The following is a 25,378-nucleotide window of genomic DNA, read 5'->3' as shown; positions in this document are numbered from 1 at the left end:
GGGAGGGGCAGAGAGAGAGGGAGAGAGAGAGAATCCCAAACAGGCTCTGAACTGTCAGTGCAGAGCCTGATGTGGGGCTCGATCCCATGAACCATGAGATCATGACCTGAGCGGAAAGCAAGAGTCTGGTGCTTAACCAACGGAGCCACCCAGGTGCCCCAAACAGGCATCCTTTCCTGCAGTGGTTCCTGTAGCAACCATATATCCCCCCATAAACTAGCCTCTCTGCAGGTGACAGTTTATTCACCAGGAGATGAGATCTGCATTGGTGGGATCAGAGCTTTAGGTCTCCATGCCCCAAAGCAGCCAGTATCTCTTGCAATACTCTATAGATCTGGCTTCCAGTGTTCCTGCAGGGGATATATAGTGAGTTGAACAGTGTCCCCCAAAAAGATATGTCCAAGTCCTATTCTTAAGGACCTGTGGATGTGACCATAGTGTCTTTACAGAAGTAAAGTTATGGGTCTCAAGATGAGATCATCCTGATTTAGAGTGGGCCCTAAATCCAATGACTTGTGTCCTCAGGAGGGAGAAGATTGGAGACACAGACACAGAGAGGGGAAGGCAATATGAAGATGGAGGCAGAGATTGGAATGATGTGTCAACAAGCCAAGCAACACCATGAGTTGCCAGCAGCCTTCAGAAGCTAGGAGAGAGGTATGGACTGGATTCTCCCTCAGAGCCTCCAGAAGGAACTAGTCCAGCCAACACCATGATTTTGGGCTTCTGGCCTTCAGAACGATGAGAGAATACATTTATTGTTACTGGAAGCCACTCAGTTTTTGGTAATTTGTTATGATAGCCCTAGGAAAGCAACATAGGGTATAACAGTTATCATTGCACTCTGGGAAGCCCAGAGTTTGGCATTCTTATCAGGTATTTATAGATTTTTCATTACTTTTCCCAGTCTAGACACAGTTTACCAATCAGGGGGTCATTTTATTGTGAGCAATGTTTCCTAATAACATTAGTGTGAAGCTACTTTATCTGTTAACTAAGACCATTAACGAAAGGTCAGATCTTCATACAGCTGAAGGGAAATGCCTTCTGTGTGTGCGTGTTGAGGGTGGAGGGAGGACTGTAAAGAACTGGAGAGTGTCTACTTTTGACAAAATAGGAAACCTCTTAGCTGCAGCAGATTGTGGCTCTATGGGGATGCCAGCCCCGAGTGGCTAGAGCTTCCCATTATCCAGGAGAATACAGATTTTAAAAAACTGGTTCAGTCTAAAAGTAAACCAGCCACAAAGCCAAAACAAAACCCCCCAAATATTGTGCTGATCAAACAAAACACATCTACGGACCAAATCCACTCCATACCTCCCAGTTTACAAGTGACTTTCTGTCTTGACTTTGTGGGATTTAAATTTTTCCCTTAAAAAGAATAATCTTCTCTGTTGAGAAAATAGACCAGAAATGTTTTTTTTATAACTTTTTTTTTCTTCCAGGAGAAACTTTCTTAAAAGGTAAAAATAGGCTTTGAAAGAACTGTACAGACTTTGGCTGTACTTTTCTAAGTTTGTTCATTCATCCAGTTTTCATATATCATCCTATTTAATTAGCATACATTTATTAAACACTTACTGCATGCCAGACACTGTGTAAAACAAATAAGTAAAATGTAGCCCTGTCTACAAGCTGTTCCCATTTAAGTTTGTTAAGCTGAGTTACAGTTTTCTTCTAGAAAACCTGAGCCCTAGATATTTAGAGCTGGATAAGATTTGACGTTCAGCTCCTAAGTTTAGAGATTGTCTGACTAGGGTCAAAGAGGTGATATCAGAGCCAGTACTATTTCTAATTTGTTACATAATATCGATGTGAAGCATAAGAAAATATAGCTTATGTTTCTACAATGCAGAGTTTCTGGGTATTTAAATATCTAGCAATTAATTGAATTTTCCTCTCTTCACACACTCTTCGATACCAGGTAGCCACCTGTGTGATGATTTCAGTCACTTTAAAGAGATGCTTCAGTGCCAAGATACTAAACAAATCTACCAAATCATCCAAATCACTTCCTACATTTTGACTCTCTAAAGGTCGAGACGGTTTGAATACACAGGCATGTTCCAAAGCTCAGATTCTTTTTTTTTTTTTTTTTTTTTTTGCAGCGGCAGGTAGATTTTTTTGGACTGGGACACACTGGGGACCCTCACCCATGGCAGGGAGTGGGGGTGAGGTTGAAGACAAAAGTCTGATGGTCACTTGTGGTAGAATGGCGAATTCTGGCTGTGCTGGATGAAGATGGAGCCGAGGGCCAGGCTGGCTGGTAGCTACAAAGCCCGACTCTCCTGCCAGTTGCATCTGCACAGGGAGCTGGGGAGAGGCAAAGAGGGCAGGGGCTGGACGCAGAGCTTGGGGGTGCATGCGGTGCAGGGAGGAAGAGTCAGAAAATAAGTCCATTGGTTAGTATGTTGCCTCTGCTTTTGCAAGGGCTTTTGTCAGGCCAGGTCACCACCAGGCTGGAGGAACCCTATCTGGGTGGGCTGACGGTGGCTGTGCACTGCACAGGGCTGTGGCCGTGACAGGTACCGCACTGCCGGAAACGCCGAAGGTGTTCTGAGCGCAGCCTAGGGCCGGCTAAGGGGGTCCACAGCGAGGTGGGCGGTCCCGTAAGCACAGCCTTGGTATTCGACCTCTGCGGTCCCTGCGAAAGCTGCTGCTGAGCCCACCTCCTGCAGGGTTGTAAGTACTTGGGGTGGGAACATCTGTTTGGCCTTGCCAGCAGCCACTATGAGGGTGCCTGGGCGACTGTGTCCTCCGGGGCTCTTCTGCATGCTGAGGAGGGGAGCTCCTGTGTGCCTGTGTGAACAATCAGGCTCTGCTGTTGCGCAGCTGACGTCAGCCTGGTCAGGTCACTGTGCTCCCTAAGCCTCCGTTTCTCACCCTCAGGTAAAACTTTCTTGAGCTGGTGCTTCTCTTCCTGTAGGGCCCCAAGCTTCTCCTGCAACTTCAGGATTTGTTCCTTGCTCTCCTCTAGCGACATTCTCTCTGCCTGTAAGGGTTAAATTGTAGTGTACGGCTAACGCTTAGCTTGAAAAATAACAGCTTTGTGTTGACACTGAAGGTTAAGAGATAACAGCCTTGCTTTGCTCTTGTAAACTACGCCTCATACTCTTGTAAATTAGGCTTCACCAATTAAGGAAACAAAAATTCAAAGAAAAGAGCATCAGAGGCAGGGTCAAGGAGATCCACTGGTTGCAACTTAGAGGCAGAAAGTCTAAAATAAATACCTCGTTAGGCAACTGTTTCTAACTCATCTGGAAACTGTTTCTAACTCATCTGGAAACTGTTTCTTTGTTCTGTTCCCAGGTGATGATAAAACGATGTGATCGGTTATAGAAACTCTGTACCCTGGCTGTTTGGGGCCGCACTCTTATCAAGAGTGTTGGTCCCTATCGGTCGGCCTTGCCTCTCATTGTAATAAACTTTGTTGTGACTGTCACTGGTGCCCATAGCATTGTTTCAGGAGCCCTGTGGATGCAACATGCCGTGTCCTTTTTCTCCCTTCTCCCTGCTCTTCCTTCATCTTCTGTTCCATCGTCTTGTCCACCTCTTCTTACTCCGCTGGCCGCTTGCGCTCCCGCTCCATTTTGTGTGCTGGTGCAACACCCGGCCACAGCGTTGGAAAGCTTGGGGCACTCCAGGAGCGCAGGCATGGTGCTTTTGAGGACGCTGGGGCCGGGGGTGCCCGGCTCTACCACTGACTGCCAGACCTCGGACTGGGCCTACGCGGAGGCGGGCGCCCGGGTAGGGGGTTGGGGGGGTGCGCCAGGGCCGCCCAGGCGGAAGCCCGCCGCAGCCCGGGTCACGTGCCCACCCCCGCCTGTCCAGCCTCCGGTGCTCAGCTAAGCGCAGCTCTAGCGGGCCAGGGTTTCAGGCATTCGTGCTTCAAAGCTCAGGTTCTCTTTGACAGCTACCGGAGGAATCTTTCCAAGAAGATTATTTTAAAGGATTCTCTGCTTTTACGTTTAAACTGGAGATCTTTGCATAGAGTCTGGTACATTCTTGGGTGCATGGGGAAATTAGTAAATCCTGCTCTGAGTGTATACCAAGGATGTCAAGATAATACTTCATTCAAAGGGTTAAGGAAAGTGTAACGCATACGCCATATTTACATAGAATTTATAAGTGTTTTAAAATTCCACTGTACTTCAAACAATTACTCCTATTTTATTTGGGGGTTCATTTAAAGCATACGTCAACCTGTTAAGTGGGCCCAGGTGTAGACTACCTTCTACTTGCTTGAAAGGACCACTTGGTCTTACACTTGGATCAGCAGTACAGATTGTCTTGAGTTTTTGATTTGTGCATTTTCAAAGAGGATCTGCTCATTTGCTGGGAAACAATGAATTACTGTACTTTTTAATTTTTTTATTTTTAAGTGTTTGTTTATTTTTGAGAGAGAGAGAGAGCACACGTTGGGGAGGGGCAGAGGGAGACACAGAATCTGAAGCAGGCTCCAGGCTCTGAGCTGCCAGCACAAAGCCGGATGTGGGGCTTGAACCCACATACTGTGAGATCATGACCTGAGCCCAAGACAGATGGGTAACTGACTGAGCCACCCAGGCGCCCCTACTGTACTTTAAAAAATTTATTTATTCAACAAACACTTAATGAAGTCCTACTATGTACCAGGCTGTGTGCTAACTGCTGAGATATGACACTGAACAAAGTAGACACGCCCCTACCTTCATGAATCACAAGATTTAAACACGGAAGAACTAGAGGCAAATTGTTTTCTATGTTTGGGGACATTTCTCCCTCCAAGTTCCTCTCTCTTCACACACGCTTTGACAGATCTAAAATTTGTATTGCCTATAGATAGTTTATGGATGGAAAGCTGGTGTCAAACCAGAGATTACATCTTAGAGAATGTATATTTTCACACATTCCTGAATTGATCATGCAGCTAGGAGCTGAGAAATTTTCTAATTAAATTCAGTTCAAGTTACTATATTTTCGCCTTCATTTGTCCGCGAAATAATTATACACAGGTGTTGATTTCCTTTTCCCTTCTTTGCCTTCTTTTCTCTTTTCTTTCTTCTTTCTTCCTGGTGTGTTCCACTACCAATAATTTTTCTTCTAAAGAAGATTTAAAATGTATTTCTCACATATATATGTGTTCATGTTTCCCTTCGTTTTCTGCGAGGATATGGTCTTGCCAACTCAGGCCTCTAACAGAAAACCCTTGTTTCAGTTACAAGTAGCCGTTTGATGCCGTTTCCCCTCCTCATGGGCTTATGAGACGTTTTTCTTCCTTCTCACTGAACCTCAGGAATGGTGTCTAGGCAAATGCCAAGCCAGAAAAGCAAGAAATATTTAAATTCTGCTCTCCAGGCAGTTTTTATAGCTGTTGAGAGTAGCTTCTTGTTTAAGAAATGTGGTTTGCTTTGTTAAGATTGCCCTTTTCTCTGGGAGTCCACCGTATTTTTGTTATTTATACATCTTTAAAAACATGTAAACACTTTATGCAAATGTAACTTTTGCAGTTATCCTTCATTTATCTAAAGAACACTCTGAATGGTAGTCAACTATTTACATTTGGCAGAATTTCCACATACCCAAGAGAGGCAGAAACTCCAGGCCTCACTCACATGAGAGCCCCCTCCAGTTTCCGAGGGCTGCCGACTTAGTGGCTGAGATTAATTCGCTTTTGGGTTTGTGAACTTACAAAAATATTGTTTTAACTTGAAAAATAGTAAGAATTCTTTCAGTCATACGGAAAGTAACATAACATCCCCATGTATCCATCACCCTGATTTAACAGAGGTTCTGATTTTTGTCAACATAAAAAGGTATAAACTAGAACTCAAAGGTGGTAGGAATAAAAGATTATACAGGATGATGGAAGAGGGTAAGCACCCTAACCTAAGCAAGAAACTAAAAGAGGAGATTGAAGAACTCTAAACTAGACCCAGGGGCTGAAACATCGTAACTGCCTGGGCTCATGCGGATGGGAGGGAAGCACCTCTCCAGCTCTAGAAGCCCCTTAGGATTTTCTCCACTGGTAATAGGACAGTATGTTTTATTGGTAACCCCAAATCATCAATAAAAGATTACATTGTGTCCATTCATGCTACTGCTGGAGAAGGAAAGCTTGTGTGCAACCAGTCTCAAAGCATTTGAGTAAATGTGCAAGGTTCAAAAATCCAGTTTTAACACTCAAGGAGCGAAGATTTTAGTTTTAAGGAAATTCAACACATTCCTCTATGATGCCTGTAGTATTTAGAAGAGTAAAAATTCTTCACTGAACATTTTTTTTAGGCAAGTGTTTTATTGAAGAACCACACACATGCAGAGAAGTACCTAAATCATAAGTTACATGTTTTTATAACATGAACACACTAACGTACCTGGATGGTGAAACAACATCCCAGGCACCCAAGAATCTTCCTGGTAACCATTGTAAATTCTCTCAGTCATGATAATTACTCCTGACTTCTAATATCAGAGGTTAGTTCTGATTTTGGAAATTTTTGACACAACAGGATCCAGACCGGGGAGAAAAAGCTGTTGTGATTTATTGTTCATAATTTGCTTTTCAAGCAAACATAGTCCACGTATTTCCTTTTCATACATAGATGTTCAAGTTCCCTCATCTAAGATAAGGGCAGTGCCTGGATGATAGGATGATGAGGATGATAGCAACAATAATAATTATTTTTAAAATGCGAATTGAGATTAAGCAAGCTACTTAACATCTCTCTGCCTTAGCTTTCTCCTCTGTATAATGGTAATAGTAATCATACCTTTTTCACAGAGTTGAGGTAAAAATTATGATGTAAACATATAGAGCACTTAGCATGGTGTGTAAGGGTTCAGGTGTGTGTGTGTGTGTGTGTGTGTGTGTGTGTGTGTGTAATAAATCATGTTAACCCAGAAGAGGGTGAGATGTATTATTAGATTTTCATATTATCCACATTTTTATTTTACTAATGCCTGATCACACAGATTGCAAAAGGCTCCACTGTGTAGATGAAAGGTCACAAAGTCATGGGTAAAGAGACATTTGCTTTCCTTGAAAACTTGAGAATCATATATGTTTCATATGATTTATATGAAAACTTGAGAATCACATGTACATAGGGATATGTATATCCACTAATTCCAAGGAGAAAAAGCATAAGGAGGGGAAACCATGTGTCTGAGTTGACTTCAGTTTGACTTCTAGACTTTGATCAGCCTGAAGAGAGTATCTTACATTTATTTAAAAAACACTCAAAAGTCACACACACAAATAAAATTAGTGAAATCTGAATTAGGTCAGTGGATTATATTGATGTCTGTTTCTTAGTTGTGATGTTGTACTATGGTTATGTCAGATGTTATCAGCTGTGTGAGGAGTAGATGGGATCTGTCTGTATTATTTCTTACAACTGCATGTAAATCTACAATTATCTCAAAATAAGAGTTAAAAATCATACTTATGGAGCTACATGCTTTGAGCCCAGGGCTGTTCTAGGCTCAGGATACAAGGAGAAACAGCAAAATGCATTCCTTCCTTCAGAGAGGATGAAGTAAGGATGAGAAGGGACATTGAGCTAGATTTTAAAAGTACAGTTGACTCTTGAACAACATGGGTTTGAACTGTGCAGGTCCACTTACGGGTGGATTTTTTTTTTTGGATAAACACACAACAGTACTGTAAATGTATTGTCCTTATGATTTTCTTAACATTTTCTTTTCTCTAGCTTACTTCATTCTAAGAATACAGTATATAATGCATATACAAAATATGTGTTAATCAACTGTTTATGTTATCAGTAAGGTTTCCAGTGAACAGTAGGCTATTAGTAGTGAAGTTTTGGGAGAATCAAGTTATATGTGGATTTTCAACTTAGTTGGGATCATTGCCCCTAACGTTGTTTAAGGGTCAACTGGTATACCTGGTTGCACTAAATGGCTTGAAAAGATTCATTGAATATAGAAATGATTATCCAAAAAGTCTCCATGTCCTCGAGAAAATATAATCGATCAACATTTATAAGGTATCCATATATGCACTAAAATTAGTAAGTAGCAATCCTTCAGAGTTTGGACTAGATAAAAAGAAGACTGTCTTAATGGTGAGGGCTGTCAAGTGTTAAGGAATGGAACCAACGAATACGAAGATTGACATCTTTTGCTGTAGGCTTTAAAGAGGCTGAACCCACATCTGTCTTTGTAGGTTTATGCATTTGTGACTGAATGGACTAGATAATGCCATAAATTTCTGTGATCCTATGAAGTTCTATATATTTGAATTATAAACGTCTGTAGTGGGAATATGCTTTTTTTTTTTTTTTCGTGCTGGAACTAAACAATATACACTGCTGTTATAATGGAATCCACCTTCCAGAGGAAGTATTCTTCAGACTTTATCCACCTGTCATACATTTTCAGACCTCTAAAGTTTTCCTGACATGGACTGGAGGGGTGAGAATGAGGGTGGGTAGGGGCAGGATATTGCCTTCAGAACAAAAATTGCAGGCTGCTTAACGTGGCTATGTAATCTATTGCTTAAACCAGCACATTTAAAAAAATGTTATTCAAAAATGTTTTTGTTGAAGTTTAATCTACATGCAGAAAAATGTACATATGGTGTGTAGCTTGGTGAAATCTTCCCTCCGTGAACACCTATGTAACCAGCATTCAGACTGAGGAACAGAACATTAGCAGAAAGCTAGAAATCTCTTGCATGTTCCTTTTCAGTTACTATACCACTTCCTCACAAGGGCAACCATTATCCTGACTTTTCTTATTGCAGAGATGAGTTTTGCCTGTTTTTATAGTTCGTATAAATTGAATCCTTACAGTCTATAACTGTTTATGTCTGGTTTCTTGGCACCCACATTATAGGTTGATCCATATCATTGGGTGATGTTCTAGTTATAGATCATTCATTCTCTTTGCTGTATATTATTCCACGGTGTAAATATATCACAGTTTATTTATTCATTCTATTAATGATGGGCATTTGGGGAGTTTCTAGTTTGGGGCCACTACAAATAGTGATGCTAACAATATTCTAGTGCATGTCTTTTGGTGAACATATGTACATATTCCTTTGGGGCATATACCCAGGAGTAGAATTGCTGGATCATAAGTTATGCATAAGTTTAGCTTGAGTGAATACTGCTACTTTGCCACAGTGTTCGTTCCCATTTAAACTCCCATCAGCAGAACATGAGAGCTGTGATTGCTTTACATCCTCTGCAATACTTGGCATTTTTCATGTTTAGCCATTCAGATATGTGGTAGACATATTCTCATTTGATTTTAATTTGCATTTCTCTGTTGACTAGTGAAATTGACATCTTTCTTATGTTTATCTATATTTGGATATACCTTTTTGTAAAATATGTGGATATACTCTTTTGTTCGGTTAAATCTTTGTGCATATATATATATATATATATTCCTTAGTCTGTCTTTTCTTATCAAACTATGACTATATGAAGAAACCAGGTCATAAGATTAATAATTTAGTTTTGGATGTGTTGAGTTTGAGATATTTGGAGGCATCTCTATAGAGATGTAAAGAAGCTGTTGGATTTTGTGGGTCTGGAGGTAAGAAGAAAGTTCTGGGCTTAAGGGGCTCCTGGGTGGCTCAGTTGGTTAAGCGTCTGACTCTTGATCTCAGCTCAGGTCTTGATCTCGGCGTTGTGAGTTCAAGCCCCATGTTGGCCTCCATGCTGGGCATGGAGCCTACTTTAAAAAGGTATGAACTGGAGGTGAGAATTTGGGAGTCCCTGCCATGTAGGTAGCATCTCAGTGAAGGAGTGAATGAGATCACCCACAGAGAGTGTAGAGGGAGGAAAAAGTCTTAGAATTGACCCTGAGAGCCACCAGAGTTTGTTCATAAGTCGGAAATAAAGAAGATGCCGGCAAAAGAGCCCAAGAATGAACCCCTGAGAGGCAGGGAAGAGGGGAGAAGCAGAAGCCAGGTGAAAAGGGTTTCATGGAAGGGAGTGTTCAGCGCGTCAAACTGTTCAACTTGTGTTAATTAAAAACAACAATGCCACGTTCTGTCCCCTTTTGCTTCTTTCTAGCCATCATCGTATACAGACTGCCATGGACCTGGAAATGCAGCAAGCTCCTGATGAAATCCATCCATGCAGGTTTACACGCTGTTGCTGCCATTCTTGCAATTATCTCTCTGGTGGCTGTTTTTGATTTCCACAATGCCAAGAATATCCCCAACATGTACAGTCTACACAGCTGGGTCGGACTGACGGTCGTCATACTCTACATCTTACAGGTCAATGTCTCAGTGTATTTGTAAGCATGATATGAAAAGCAAAACAGTTCAGATACTGCAGATGTTTTCTACACATTCATATTTCTTGGAAATAATCTTCTCATTCCCTTTAGGCCCTATTCCATTTTGTTTCCATTGTAAGTATTCTTCCCTGAAGGGCCACCAGAACTGCAGAATTCAGTCTTTAAGCTTGAGCATGAGATTAAAAAAAAATTTTTTTAATGTTTATTTATTTTTGGAAGAGAGAGAGAGAGAGAGAGAGAGAGAGAGAGAGAGAGCACGAGTCGGGGAGGAGCAGAGAGAGAGGGAGACACAGAATCCGAAACAGGCTCCAGGCTCTGAGCTGTCAGCACAGAGCCCAATGCGGGGCTCGAACTCACAAACTGTGAGATCATGACCTGAGCTGAAGCTGGACACTCAACCAACTGAGCTATCCAGGCACCCTGAGCATGAGATTTTAAATATAGACATATCTATGTAGGGAAATTACTGTCTCCATAACACCTAGACTGCCATTATCTGGACTTCAAGTTCCATGTGCTGAATAAACAAGCATAGGCAAGATGTCATTCCCATATTCCTCTATCATTTTTCTTTTCTTTTTTGTTTTATAAAAGTTTATTTTCATGTTTATTTACTTTTGAGAGAGAGTGTACACACATGAGCAGAGGAGGGACAGAGAAAGAATTAGAGGATCCAAAGTGAGCTCCATGCTATCAGCACGGAGCCCAGTGCAGGGCTCGAACTCACAAACTGTGAGATCATGACCTGAGCAAAAGTTGGGCGCTTAACCAACTGAGCCACCCAGGCGCCCCTCCTTTTTTTTTTTTAAGTTTATTTATTTATTTATTTACTTATTTATGAGAGTGAAAGAGAGAGAGGGAGAGGGGGTAGAGAGAGAAATGGAGAGAGAGAATCTCAAGCAGGCTCCACATTGTCAGCACAGAACCTGATGCTGGACTCATGACCTGAACCAAAATCAAGAGTCGGGTGCTTAACTGACTGAGCCACCCAGGTGGTCCTGTCATTTCTATTTCCTAACTTTATGAGTGAAGACATGAATTTTACTTCTTTGTTAGATTTTGAAGGCTCAGGGATTAGTTTAGTTTTCCCCTGTCTTTTCTTCACTTATTAAAAACACATACATTTGAGAGCAGTGTATATGAACAAAAGTTAATGGAGTGTGATAAGGATTTGGCTATTCTAGGACACTAAAGTAAAAGGTGAATTTCTAAAATCTTTTTGGTGGTAACCATTTTGTTGAAAAATCTTTGTGAACTACAGCAATTCACTTCCCTTCCTTAGGACAGTATATAGCCAGCTATCTAATTGGGATATCAATGTGAACTTCACTTTTCTGTGAATATAGAAGTAAGAAACTGAAGTGAATAAAAAATAGAAGAAATTATAAATGAAATGAAAAGCTGGTTCTTTAAAAAAAAATAAAATAAAAGAGATAAACCATTGCAAACCTGAGAAAAAACAAAATATACAACCTTCAGAATAAGAAAAAAATTAATCATAGATACAGATATTATTTTAAAATTAGGACAGATTGTTAAATTTTAATATATCATAATATACTTAAAAATCTTTAAGAAATAAGGATTCTTTCCTTGCCAAATATAGACTACCAGATTTGATCCAAGAGGAATTAGAAAACCTAAACAGGATTGGGGCACCTGGGTGGCTCAATCGGTTAAGCGCTCGACTTAGGCTCAGGTCATGATCTCAGGTTCCCGGTTTCGAGTCCCACGTTGGGCTCTGTTGCTGAAAGCTCAGAGCCTGGAGCCTGCTTCAGATTCTGTGTCTCCCTCTATCTCTCTGCCCCTTTCCTGCTCACACTCTGTCTCTGTCCCTCTCTCAAAAATAAATAAACATAAAAAAAAAAAAAAAACTAAACAGGACAATAAAATATTAGATGAAATTGGTAAGATCTTTTGAAATCTATCTCTAAAAAAGGCACTGGTCCAGACTGTTTTGTATCTTTGACTTTCTAGGAATGGATACTTTAAACTTTTCTAGCACACTGGGAGAAAACAAATTCCTCTTAGATGTGGAGCGACTGTGTACTACATCTTGACATCTAAGATGGCGGCCCCGATGATAAACACCTTTACTAACATCCAACAGCAAACACCAGCTTACAGTGTGAAATATTGAAGACATTTCCATTATATTAATAAGACATTGGTGCTTGCTACCTTGGTCATTCAAATTTATTTTAGAGGTTTTAGCTACAAGATAATGAAAAAATCTGTATTAGTAATAGAGAATTTGTGACTTTTTTTCAGTTTGCAAAAGCAAATACATAGAATGTATGTCTAGTAACCCAGAGATGGTTAGAGTAATGAGTATTTGGGAAGGTGCCTGGATCTAAGACAGCCATGCAGGGGCACCTGGGTGGCTCAGTCGGTTAAGCATCCAACTTCGGCTCAGGTCATGATCCAACAGTTTGTGGGTTCGAGCCCCACATCAGGCTCTGTGCTGACAGCTCGGAGCCTGGAGCCTGCTTTGGATTCTACGTCTCCCTCTTTCTCTGCCCCTCCCCCCCTCAAAAATAAATAAACATTTAAAAATACTAAAAAAAAAAGAAGATAGCCATGCATAATTCAATAACTTTTGCGTAAACTAGAAATAACCACTTAGAATAAGAAGTAGAATTCATTTATAATGTGAATATAAAATATGTAGGAATAAATTGAACAACGAAAGTATAAAATCTATATGTAGAATATGTAGAATACTATGAAATTTTATTGAAAAACAGAAAACATGGTATAATTAGATACCATATTACTAAAAGAGAACAATTAATATAGAAATATCTTTCCCTCTTCAACTATATTTATGTATAATATAATTCTAATTTTAAGCCCAATAGTAGTTTTAAACTTGCAGAGCAAATATCCAAGGATAACCAAACAAATGTTGAAAAAGAGGTGAAGGGAGACCTGCCTTCAAAACAAGCTATTAATACAAGAGTAAACAAAATATAGTCATGGAAAGAACAGAGAGGACAGAAACAGTCCAAGTAGTACACGATTTTTTTTCTTCGGCACTTTGGTATTTCAATTTAGTGGAGAAAGAATGCTTATTTAATAAACGTTACCATCATAATTTGTTATCCATTTGGAAGAGACCAAACAAACAAGCGAAAGGACTCTGTATATAACACAAAGGAAAAAAGATTCCTAAAAACCCAATGAGAAGAGAAAAAGAAAATTAAGAAGCAAATAATCTATATAATCTGAAGTTGGGGAGTCCACAGGTTGACAAGAAATCCAGAAGTCATAAAGGAAAAAAAAAGACATATTTGATTATATAAAAAATTTTTTTAAAGTATATGGAGGGGGGCACCTGGGTGGCTCAGTTAGTTAAGCGTCCAACTCTTGATTTCGGCTCAGGTAATGATCTCACTATTTGTGAGATCGAGCCCCACATCTGGCTCTGTGCTGACAGCGTGGAGCCTGCTTGGGATTCTCTCCCTCTGTCTCTGCCCCTCCCCTGCTCATGCTCTCTCTCTCAAAATAAATAAATAAGCATTAAAAAAGAAAAAAAAATTTAATAAAAAATTATGTGGGGCAAAACATAACAAAGTCAACAGAAACTGCACAAAGGGATATGGGGATAGTCATGTCATACATTAAGGCTTAATGTGTTTAATATGTAATATAAAAAAACTCCTAAAAATTAATGACAAAAAGGCAACCTCACAGAAAAATAAACAGAAGATTTGAACAGGCAGGCCACAGAAGAAAAACTTAAATCACCAATCAACATATAAAATGTCCAACCTCACTAAGAAGTTAGGGAAATAGAAAATAAAACAACAATAAAATGTCATTTTCCCCCACAAGACTAACAGGACAACAGTGGTGATGTTCCTTGCTGCCAAGGGTGTGAGTGGTCAAAGGTGCTCTCCACTTTTGCTTTTCCACTAGTGACAGGAAAATGTGTTGTCACCAAATTTTAGGGAAGTAGTGTGTTAATATCTACTAAATTAAAAAAATATATATATGCTTACCCTTTAACCTAGCAATCCCACATTTGGAGAGAGTAGAAATAAAATACTGTAACGTAAGGAACTCTAAAAAGGAATTTTTTTTTAATATTTATTTTTGAGAGAGAGGGAGTGAGAGAGAGAGGGAGAGAGCATGAGCAGGGGACAGGCAGAGAGAGAGGGAGACACACACTTCAAAGCAGGCTCCGGGCTCTGAGCTGTCAGCACAGAGCCCGACGCGGGGCTGGAACTATGAGATCATGACCTGAGCTGAATTTGGATGTCCAACCAACTGAGCCAGCCAGGTGCCCCTAAAAAGGATTTTTAGCGCAACATTGTTTATTCAAGCAGGAAACCAGAAGCCACTAAATATCCATCAATAGGGAATGGTTAAATAATTTTTGGTAAATCCATGGTGGATATCATACAGCCATTACAAGGAATGTAGCCATGTCTACTGACCAAGAGTGAAATCATGATATATTCTTCAGTATAAAAAATACTGGAGAATAAGTAATATGTTTAGTAAAACGTCATTTAAAATAAAAAAGGAAAGAGAAAAAAAGCATGTATGTGTTTATGTGTAAAAAAAGGTATGGGAGAATTGTGGGGGTGGGATTGGTTTGGGGGCTTATTAAATTTTTAAATGTGTCTTGTTTGACTTGCTTGAACCTGTGGCTCTTTTGTTTCAAATACAAGTAAATCTTATGTTATATACAAAGCATATATACATAATTTTTAAAACCAAACAAGCAGACAGGTGTCCCCTCACCACAGATTGTGAATACTCACGTTGTGCTTGGTGCCTGTGGTTGTTCAGGAACCAGGTGAACAGTTTCTTATCAGGAAAAGTTGACGACATTCCAACTTTATTCCTTTGCTGCATAAAAGCTATTTTCAAGTTACTTGCATTGCTTCTCCATACAAGTGACAGAACAGATCACCCAGATGTGCTCAGGGAGAAATTAAGTGAAAGCACATTTCCTTTCCCAGTGGAAAGAAATGAATTCTAGGCTTTTGGTAGGAGCTAAGCTCCCTACTTATTATGATTTACAAAGATTCCTGCCTCCGTATTCTTAGTTGCAAAAATTCATGAGCCACAAAAATATGCTTTGACAGAGACATACTTCTGTCAGATTTCTTAAGTTAAAAGTAAAAAAGGGAGGGGTGCCTGGGTGGCTCAGTCTAGTGACTCTTCCTTTCAGCTCAGGTCATGATCCCAAAGGTTGTGGGATCGAGCCCCGAGTCAGGCTCCGAGCAGAGCGCGGAGCCTGCTTAAGATTGTCTCTCTCTACCTCTGCCCCTCTCTCCCGCTCGTGCTCTCTCTCTAACGTAAAATAAAATAAAATACGATTTTTTTTAAAGTAAAAAGGGGAAGCAGTTTCTCTTTCTGAATCAAGACGAATTCTAGATCCTTGGAGCTGCCGCTTGTGGTTGGAGAACAGGAAGTTTCCACTTTCCTGGAGCGGATGCAGGCGCTGGCTTGCTGCTGGCTTATGCGGTCACGACTGCCTGCACTTCAGTCTCCAAGTTTAACTGCGTGCAGACCGTTCACCCGAGTTTGTGAAGTCAGTTTGTGCTCCCCTCCCCTTCAAAGAACAATTCAAGAAGCAATCCTACCAATGTGTGAAGAGCGTGGGAGAGAATGTCAGGTTCATATCTTCTTACCTTAGCACTGTTGGGGTTTGGCTTAGCTCCTTTGTTTAAAGTCAGGATTTACCTGCCAAGGGAAGCTAGTGTCCGGGTGCGTTCAGTAAATAGAGTAAGGAGGGAAGGACGGAGGTAAGCAACAAAGAATACAACCAAAAAAGGCTGAAAGGTCTTCTTTCTTCCTCATGTTTACCTATGGGTTGTAAAGCATTTCAAGTATAGAATTCTTTTCTGCTTGTGAAATCTAGCCTCTGGGGCATTTAAAAAAAATAACAAACTATCTGGGGCTCAAAGTGTGCTCTTCACGAGGCTGTTTTCTCTGTATGTCTGACTTCTGCTTCCCTCATTCTGTTGTCAGGACAGGATTGCTGAGAACCTTGAGCCTACCCCTAAAAGTAGAGAGCCCACCTTTCCTGAGTCCATAGATTAAACTCAGTAAAAATGTGTTTGGGTCCACTTGTGTCTTAGATGTTCTCTTGAAGAGGCACTTTTACAGGGGGTTGGACCGACCCGGATCACCTACTCCCCTCCCACCCCTCCCCACCCCCAAACCCCAGCCCTGAAAACAGAATCACAGCAATGATTCCCCTGCAAAGCAGAGATCCTTTATTTACTCTTTTGAATTGGAAATTAAGCTGAAATTTCTTTGTGACATTCTTCCACCAAATTTTGCTGACACATATTTTCTTATTCTTTCATTTCATCTCTCTGAGGTATTCCTTCTCTCTGCTTCCGAGGCATCCTCTTAGAGTAGTTCTCAAAATCTAGTCCAGAGAACTCTGAAGCGGGGAGTGGGGAGTGGTAACCAAGATTTTCAGGTGGTTCTTTCTGTTCAAAGCTCTTTTCATAATACTAAGATGGTATTTATCTTTGTGTCAGTTTCTCAAAAGTGTTACATGGCCTTTTCCAGAGACTACATTATATGTGATATCACATAAGCCTGAATGTGGAGACAAATAGAGGAATCCAATTATCTACTACTGAATCAGAACTTAAAGTGATTTGCAAATATGTAAAACATGCCACTTGGCATGTTTTTTGTTTCACATAATATAGTTATTTTTCGTAAGACATGCTATTTATGTAAATATGTATTGAATTTATTATCATTGTTAAATGAATAAATATTTTTAGAAGTTTCAGCTTTAATTTCTAATATGGTAAATATCAATAGATGTATAATATAATAAAAGCTCTTTGGGGTTCTCAATATTGTATGTATTTAGAAGTAATGAATCATGATAAAATTAACTCTTAGGATTCCACTATCCAATCTAATTTAGAAAACATAGAACCCCCACCCACTTCTACTTCAATCCCATATCTGTCTAACTACCCCAACTTCTAATGGTAACCATTCTCTGGAAGTTTTTCTGCCATTCCCTGTTTTTCTTTACAATTTTTCTACATACTGTGAATCCCCAAACAATATGTTGTTTAGTTTTGCTTTTTTAATAAATTTTGAAAAACACAGTATCATAATATAAGTATTCTATTGCAACTTTTTTTCATTCTACTGATTCAACTATCTTGATTCCTTAGCTATAGTTTATTCATTTTTACTTTTGTATTCCATTGTTTAAATATGCCATGAATTTATTTATCCAATCTCTTGCTATTAGACATTTGGGCTATTTTTAGTTTTCTGCTATAAACAATACTATATTGAACATTCATATACATATCTCCTGGCCCTCATATGCAAAGATTACTCTGGGCGTATACTTAGGAGTGGAATTATACTCAGACGAAAAAAGAAATGCCAAACTGTTTTCCAAATTGGTTGATCCCAGTGTGTTCCTGCCAGCAGCATGTAAGAGTACCCATAAGCCACATCCTTGCCAACATGCATCGTCTTCAAACTTTTAATTATTGCCAAACTAGTGGGTATAAAATGATGTCTTCTTGTGGTTTTAATGTTTATTTCACTGATCACTCATGTTTCCTTTCTAAGAAAGAGAAATATCTTTTGTCCACTTGAAAAATGAGGGTTTTTTTTTTCTTTTCCTTGAAGATTTGTAGGAGTTCTGTGTCAGATTCCTTTTCATTTATATGTATTGCTTATATCTTCCAGTTTGAAGCTTAAATTTTCTCTTTTGTTAGTATTTGTTGATAAACAGAAATTCTTCATTTTAATGAAACAAATTAATCATCTTTCCCTTTAAGGCTATTATTTTTTATTTCGCTTTGGAAACTTGTTTGGAAATCTTTCCCTCCCCTGAGGGCCAAACAAACTATATTCTTAGGTTCTGCCTCGGAACTGTTGGATCAGAAACTCTGGGTGAGGGGCCCAGAAATATGTGCTCACAGGCCTTCCAGGTGGTTCAGAAGCATGTGGTTTGAGATCAGTTAACCTAGGAGAAAAGCTTTTCTTCTGTAATCTGTTAATGTAGTCAGTTACATCAGTAGATTTTTCTAATATTAAACTTAGGTGAATTAAAAACATTTTAAATTGTCTCAAGATTCTCTTTTGCTCTCTGAAATATTCGAATTCTTACCTTTCGTTGTTTTACTTGTGTGCTTACTAGGCTTCTCAGAAAGGTCATTTCACAGCTTTGTGACTTTTGTTTAGCAGGAGGAAATCTGATCCCTGGCTACCTTCTTGCTCAGATCCAGAGAGCAAGTAGTGTTTAAGAACACAGGACATGCAATCAGGGAGACCTCAATTTGAATCAGGTTCATCCATTTGTAGCTCGTGACCTTAAGATAAATTATTGAACTTTTCTGAACTTAGTTTGCTCACCTGTAAATTAAGGCTTTTGATACATCCTTCACAACATCATGCTCAAAGCCAAATAATGCATGGAAATGCTCAGCCTAGGGCTTAGTGTACTAGAATTACACAAGTCAGCCATTGTATAAGTCTTAGGGAAGGCTCCTTTATGACCTATAGATGGAATTTTTTATTTCTATTCTAGATCGTAGGCACCTTTATGATTGAGAGCATACATTTTATGTCAATGAAATTTTGTTCATTAATCCATCCATTTATTCAACAGAGCCAAATGCCCATTGTGTATGAGATTCCTTGCCAGGCTGTGGGGGATGCATTGTTCCATAAGAAAAGCATGGGTCCAAAGAGACATGCTCTCTGCCCTCATGTAGTTTACAAGACAGGTCTTTGAGTATTTGGTAGACAAGGTGGGTATGGAACATTCTGGGAGAGCTCTCATATGGTATGGGGGGTAAAGGAAGTCAGACCAAAACCTGAACTCATGAGGTTGGTGGTGTAAGGGGAGAGAGTATTCTAGGTGAATAGAAGAGTAGGTGGGTGCAGTTTTCTTTGTTTCAGAAGCAAGAAGGAGGTCAGGCATCCTGGAGTGGAGTATGGAATATGAATTGGAGGTTGGGCAGAAGTAAATATAGATAGACTAGCTGCAAGGTGTTTACAGAGGTTCAGATGAGAAACGATGGTGGCCTGGAGGTGTAGCAGTAGCAGTGAGCAAAATGGATGGTTTCTAAAGATATTTCAAAGGTGGAATTAATGAGATTTGGAAAGTTAACCGTAAAGGGATGAGAGTCGCTTGCAAGCATGAGCAAGTGGGGGGATGAGAAAGGGAACATTAGAGGAGGAAGAGAGGGTTTGAGGAGTGTCAGGTGCTATAAGAAGCAAGGAGAATATGGTCTGAAAACCGTCCTTTGGATTTAGTGACCTGGAAGTTACTGATGACACTAGAGAGCCCTTTTCTTAAAAGGGAGAATCCAGATTTCAGTGGATTGAGGAAGGAGTGGAAGGTAAGAAAATAGTTCAGTCAAGAGGTTTGGGTAAGGGAAGGAGAGGGTGGTAACTGGACAAGGATAGGAGTCAAGGCGGGTGTTTGGTTGAGGGTTTTTTGTTTCTTTGCTTCTTTTCATTGTGAGAAGCTTGGGCATGTTAAAATGCTCCCAGGGTGGCACCAGTAGAGAAGGAGAGGCTGTGAATAGTGGAGTGAATCTATAGCTATGCCTTCAGGAAGCAGGTTGCAGGGCGCAGCTGGGAGCTCGAACACCAACTCTATTGTAATTGAAGAAAGGAAGGAATTGTTGGCTTGGCTTTTTTGGTTTGTTTGAAGTTCAGCAGCAGAAAAGTGAAGCTCTGTTTTTCCCATGAGATGGTACTAAAATCATCTGCTAATAGTGAGGAGGCACACAGGACAGCCACTAGTCTGAGGAAGAGAGAACATGGAGGACCAGTTGATAAATCAGACAATAGTAGAAGGATTGTTGAGCAGTGTTGAAGTGCTCATAACTGTGAGCATCATAACCATGAATTTATAGTGCCGCTGGTCTCCTTGGCTGTGTGACTTAACTCTAGTAGCACCTAGCAGACCAGAGGTAGTCCTGAAGATGGCTGAGCCAGTGTTGGAATGTTGCCAGGTAGATTTGATGCAAGACAGTGCAGCAAGGAGATGTAGAATATTGACAGAGGAATTTAGTGTTCATTTGTGTGTCCTCTCTCTCTATAAAAAAACTGTGGACATATTCTAGTTGGTGCTGATTAGATGTTTTAATCCCTGGAAGAAACATGCTTTTACACTTGAAGAATGCAACTTGGAAATGACCTAATACAGAGCTTCTCAAAGTGTGGCCTCTAGAACAGCATCATTAGCATCACCAGGGAAATCAGAAATATGGATTCTTAGGTTCTATTCCAGACCTACTGAATCAGAAATTCGAGGGATGGGGCCCAGCAATATGTACTTTAAATGAAGGAATGATTGAGTATAGGAAATAGCAGGAAAATGAAGAGGATTTCCATGTATTAATCTGTAAATCACTTGATTGCTCATTAAATCCACCTCTATAGTTAAAAAAAAAAAAAAGGAAATCATACCTAATACAAAAGCTAGATAGGCAGATATTTCCTGGTTTCATTAACGGTTTGCAAATAAAAGCTTTTGTTGGGTCTTGAAGTTCACACATATCTTTTTTTAAAAACTCTTGTTTCATAAAAGGAGATAAGACTGGCATAGTAAAATACATTTGTTAGTGAGCAAATAATAATAATAATTAAGTGAGAAAGTCCAGATACTTAACACAGGAACTGTAAAAGTAAAATTTTATTGTTTATTTCCAGTTATAAAAGTAATATACATTAATTTTAACATTTATAAAAATGTTAAAAAACATTTAACATTTAACATTTCTGTATTTATAAAATACAGAAAAAAGAAAAAAACAAAAACCATTGGTAATGCCATAATCTAGAGGTATCATTACACTTTGGCTTACTTCCTTTGGGCTTTAATTGTGCCTATGAACATTTAAGGGAAGTTCAATTGCCTGGGGTCCTCTAAGCAAATTTCTGGCACCCCAACTACTTAGCTCATTGAGCCCTACGGGATTACAAGAGGCACACATGATAAATCCTGAAAGAAATGAGAGAAAACAGAGTATCAGGAATGAAGTCAAGAGAGCAGAAATATGGGAAATGCATATTTCTATGGGCAAGTCACAGAAAAGATGTGGTATGAGTACATAGAAGTATATATGTGCTAAATCCTTGATGGCCATTTACCTGAGCCCTGTTTCCATATAGAAATCACAATCTGTACATCGGGATGCTTGCGCTTTGATACTAATAGAATCACTAAACTTCACTGAAGGAGAATTAGCAACATTCTCAACCACCAAAGGGGACCCTCTGAACCATTTCTCATACATCCAGGCATTTGTGGCATTAGGTGGACAGTAAAATATGCAAACTAGCCTATTGAATGCATTTTTTTAAATTAACTTCCATTCATTACCATTTCCCAGAAACTGATACTAAATATATTTTAGGGTCTCAGACCCATTCTGCCTTCAGTCTTCTGGTGTCCCCCATTAGTCCTTTGATCCCATTCAGGAAAGATGAACAGTGATGTTGTGTTTCTCCCTATTCTCCCTTCTTCTCATCGTTGTTTTGTTGGGGGGGGGGGGCGCGGGACGGGGAGGGTAGATCCAAAGTAGGTACCTGGAAAAAATGCCCTTTAAATTCAGTAGCTCAGCAGTCACTAAGAAATCTTTATTCTCTTGAGGAGAAGAGAATAGGTAAGGGGTAGGAGGTGTGGGGCCACAAAACAAATGGAAAGTGTCACTAGACTTCAATTACTTAGGAATCTTGCTATCCTCTGCAGAGAAGCATCCCACTAGGGATTTAATTATCAAAGAAACGGCAATAACCTCTCTGTTTTTCCTCATAAAACAAAATTGTAAACTTCTTAACATGTAACTTTTTTTTTAAGTTTATTTATTTATTTTGAGAGAGAGAGAGAGAGAGAGCAGGACAGGAGCAGAGAGAGAGGGAGAGAGAATCCCAAGCAGGCTCTATGCTGTCAGTACAGAGCCCGATGTGGGGCTCGAACTCGTGAACCATGAGATCATGACCTGAGCTGAAATCAAGAGTTGGACACTTAACTGACTGAGCCACCCAGGTGCCCCTCAGTGCTCACTTTTGTGTAGGCTTTAGGTAACTGGATTCAGGTTTATCTAGAATCTTGTACATATAAGACTAGAGTCACTGTCAGCGCAGAGCCCTATGTGGGGCTCAAACTCACGAACCACAAGAACCTGGCCAAAGTCAGATGCTTTACCAACTGAGCCACCCAGGCACCCTAACACACAATGTTTTTGATTGAACTGTCTAAATGTGTCCTATCATATATGGTTTTAGGGACTTGAAAATCTTTTATTTCCTTTTCTACTTGGCAACCTTAAGGAAATAGATAAAAACAAACAAGAAGTTCACTGAAGCTTTGTTAATGATCGAAAAAAACTAGAAACAGGAACATCCATAGATAGAAAACTGAGTAAATTATGTTACATCCTTAAAATAGAACATTAGCCATTAAAAAGAATAAACCAGATGCACGTATGTTGATACGAAAAGATCTCCAAGATATATTATTAAAAATTTTTAAATGTTTATTTATTTTTGAGACAGAGCACATGCAGGGGAGGGGCAGAGAGAGAGAGATAGGGAGACAGAATCGAGGCAGGCTCCAGGCTCTGAGCTGTCAGCACAGAGCCCAATGCAGGGCTTGAATTCACAAACTGTGAGATCATGACCTGAGCTGAAGTCGGACGCTTAACCGACTGAGCCACCCAAGTGCCCCATCTCCAAGATATATTATTAAGGGAAAAAAAGCAATATGCAGATGCAGAACAAATACGTATAGTAAGATACCATTTATACTTTAAAAATTCTCTTTCTCTCTCTCCACACACACACACACACACACACACACACACACATGCTTGCATAGGCATACAAATTTTCTGGAAGGATACTTGAGAAAGTGATAATAGGTGTTGCCTTTGAGTAGTGGAACTGGAGTGGGGGAAATTTTCATCTTATGCCCTTGGTTCTGTATGAAGGTTTTCTCATTTTGCGTACAATTGCTTTTATAATAATACTTTTAAAATTGGTTGACTCTTAAAATTAAATGATAACCTTTGTACTTGTTGATGTTTAGCTTCTCCTAGGTGTTTTCATCTTTCTGCTTCCTTGGGCTCCACTTTCTCTCCGAGCACTTGTCATGCCCATACATGTTTACTCCGGACTGCTCATCTTTGGAACAGTGATCGCAACGGTACTTATGGGAGTGACTGAGAAATTGTTCTTTGCCCTGTAAGTTATATAGTTTTCCTAATTGTAATATTTAAGCTATAAAATGTTAAATACTTACCCATTGGGGGAAAATGTAACAAAATTTTTAATATTAAAAATAGACAATTTAAAAATTTATTTTTAACAAATGTATTATACATGTAGTATAGCATTAATAATGCTTGGAAGAAGGACCAAAAAGTTCAAAAAACTGTACCACTCTTACAACTATTGAGGTTACACGTGCCCTCTTAATCTTTTTGATGTGCATATCTTTATATTAATTGTAATTATAGTGTATATACATTTTGTATCGTCCGTTTTTCAATTTTTAAGTGCTACTGGTGTTCCAGGTACTACATTATTTTCATACTTATAATTTTTAACGTCATACTATTTCATTGAGTTATTTTAGCATAACTTAAATTTCTCTTTAATATCAAACTTTAAGGGAATTTACATAGAAGCTCTACCAGTGGGTATTTTTTTAAATTCAAGACTGTTTGACACGCTGCTGCATCACCCTATTTGTAATTGGACATACTCTCTCTTTCTTGTAGGACTAGTTCTGGGTACAGTACATCTCCACCAGAAGGTGTTTTCACAAATACCCTGGGCCTTCTGATTGTGGTATTTGGGGCCCTCATTTTTTGGATAGTCACCAGACCACAATGGCAGCGTCCTAAGGAACCAAATTCGATCTTTCTTCAGCCAAATGGAGGTGCTCAAGAGGGAGTGGAAGGCTCAGCAATAAACTTTAGCAACGTGGACAAATCAGATTCAGAATTAAACAATGAAGTGGCAGCAAGGAAAAGAAACTTCATCGTTGACGAGGCTGGTCAGAGATCCACCATGTAAAGGGTTCTAGAGATGTGGCCATATCACTTCACTTTTACAAACTAGCTCTACAGTTTATCGCTTCTTCTCTCTAGCCCCAAGGTGATTGGGCCACAGAGTCAATATTTATTTTAATCATAAAGTAGGATTCCTTGGAAGAGTTTGTATTGATTGAGGCCTATGAACTTAACTGAATTGGAAAGGAGATGATCGTGTAAATAATAGCAGATATAAATTGTGGTTATGTTACCTCTTTCTTGTTGAGGACCAAAACATTTAGCACAGTGCCTTGCATAAAACAGTCGATCAAAATGGGTCTCTCAAAAACAAACAAACAAACAAAAAATAAAAATGTGTCCCTCGGTTGGTAAATTTCATCAGCTGGTGGCATCTCTGGCCTTTTGTCATTTCCTGTTAATTCTGGGAGTCCAGTTCTAACACTTTAGAATTAGATCTGGGGCAGGGTTTATGCTACACAGATAATGTGAGCAGAGTACAGAAAAAAATTTAGGAAACTAACTGGTTCCCTTTTCTCAGCGCTCTCTCCCCAACTAGTTTGAGCTCAGACTGGCCCTAGAGACCAGGGTTATATTAGAGCATTTTGAGGCAATGACTGAACCAAATGTAGCTAAAGAGGTCTTCTCTCGTCAGACCTAGAAGTTTTTCTAAAATTCCACTTCATCCCAAAGCTCTCCCTGGGGTTTGGCGTATTTTATAACCCCAGATTCCAAACCAAATTAGAACGGAATATCCCTGAAAGCTTACGTAGCATAAACTGCTCTACAAACCTCAAAGAGCATTTTTTCCCGACTTTCCTTTTTCATTTTAGAAAGTACTTACGTGGCACATACTATCTGCCAGACACTATTCTAAGCACTTTATAAATATTGACTTGTTCAATCCTTAAACTTTTCTCGGTAGGTACTATTATTATCTCCATTTTACAGATGGGAGATCTGAAGCTCAGAATGGCTAGTGACTTGCCCCAAGGTCACACAGCTCATCAATGGTAGAACTGAGATTCGTCACTTGGCCATCTGACTCCTTCGTCCATGACCCTAACCACTTCTCTATGCTG

General features: G+C 39.6%; 1 protein-coding gene and 1 pseudogene across 2 annotated transcripts; one reads left to right on the top strand and one right to left on the bottom strand.

The window, feature by feature from the left end:
- On the top strand, positions 1-24,677 carry LOC125917922 (plasma membrane ascorbate-dependent reductase CYBRD1-like). Of its 2 annotated transcripts, XM_049623993.1 has the most exons (4): positions 1-657; positions 10,032-10,240; positions 23,330-23,484; positions 24,024-24,677. In XM_049623993.1, exons 2-4 carry the CDS (start codon positions 10,082-10,084, stop codon positions 24,319-24,321), a joined length of 612 nt encoding a protein of 203 aa, XP_049479950.1. In that variant the 5' UTR covers positions 1-657; positions 10,032-10,081; the 3' UTR covers positions 24,322-24,677. The 2 variants fall into 2 exon arrangements, with proteins under 2 accessions (XP_049479950.1, XP_049479949.1); XM_049623992.1 differs by lacking the exon at positions 1-657 and having other exon boundaries at positions 9,420-10,240.
- Positions 1,968-4,141, bottom strand: LOC125917923 (G protein pathway suppressor 2-like; annotated as a pseudogene).
- Positions 24,678-25,378: the final 701 nt, after the last annotated feature.

The sequence above is a fragment of the Panthera uncia genome, unplaced genomic scaffold (genome assembly GCF_023721935.1).
Source record: "Panthera uncia isolate 11264 unplaced genomic scaffold, Puncia_PCG_1.0 HiC_scaffold_299, whole genome shotgun sequence".
In the NCBI taxonomy this organism is placed as follows: domain Eukaryota; kingdom Metazoa; phylum Chordata; class Mammalia; order Carnivora; family Felidae; genus Panthera; species Panthera uncia.
Note: the sequence above shows the minus strand (reverse complement) of the source record. Positions and strands in the feature narration are given on the sequence as shown.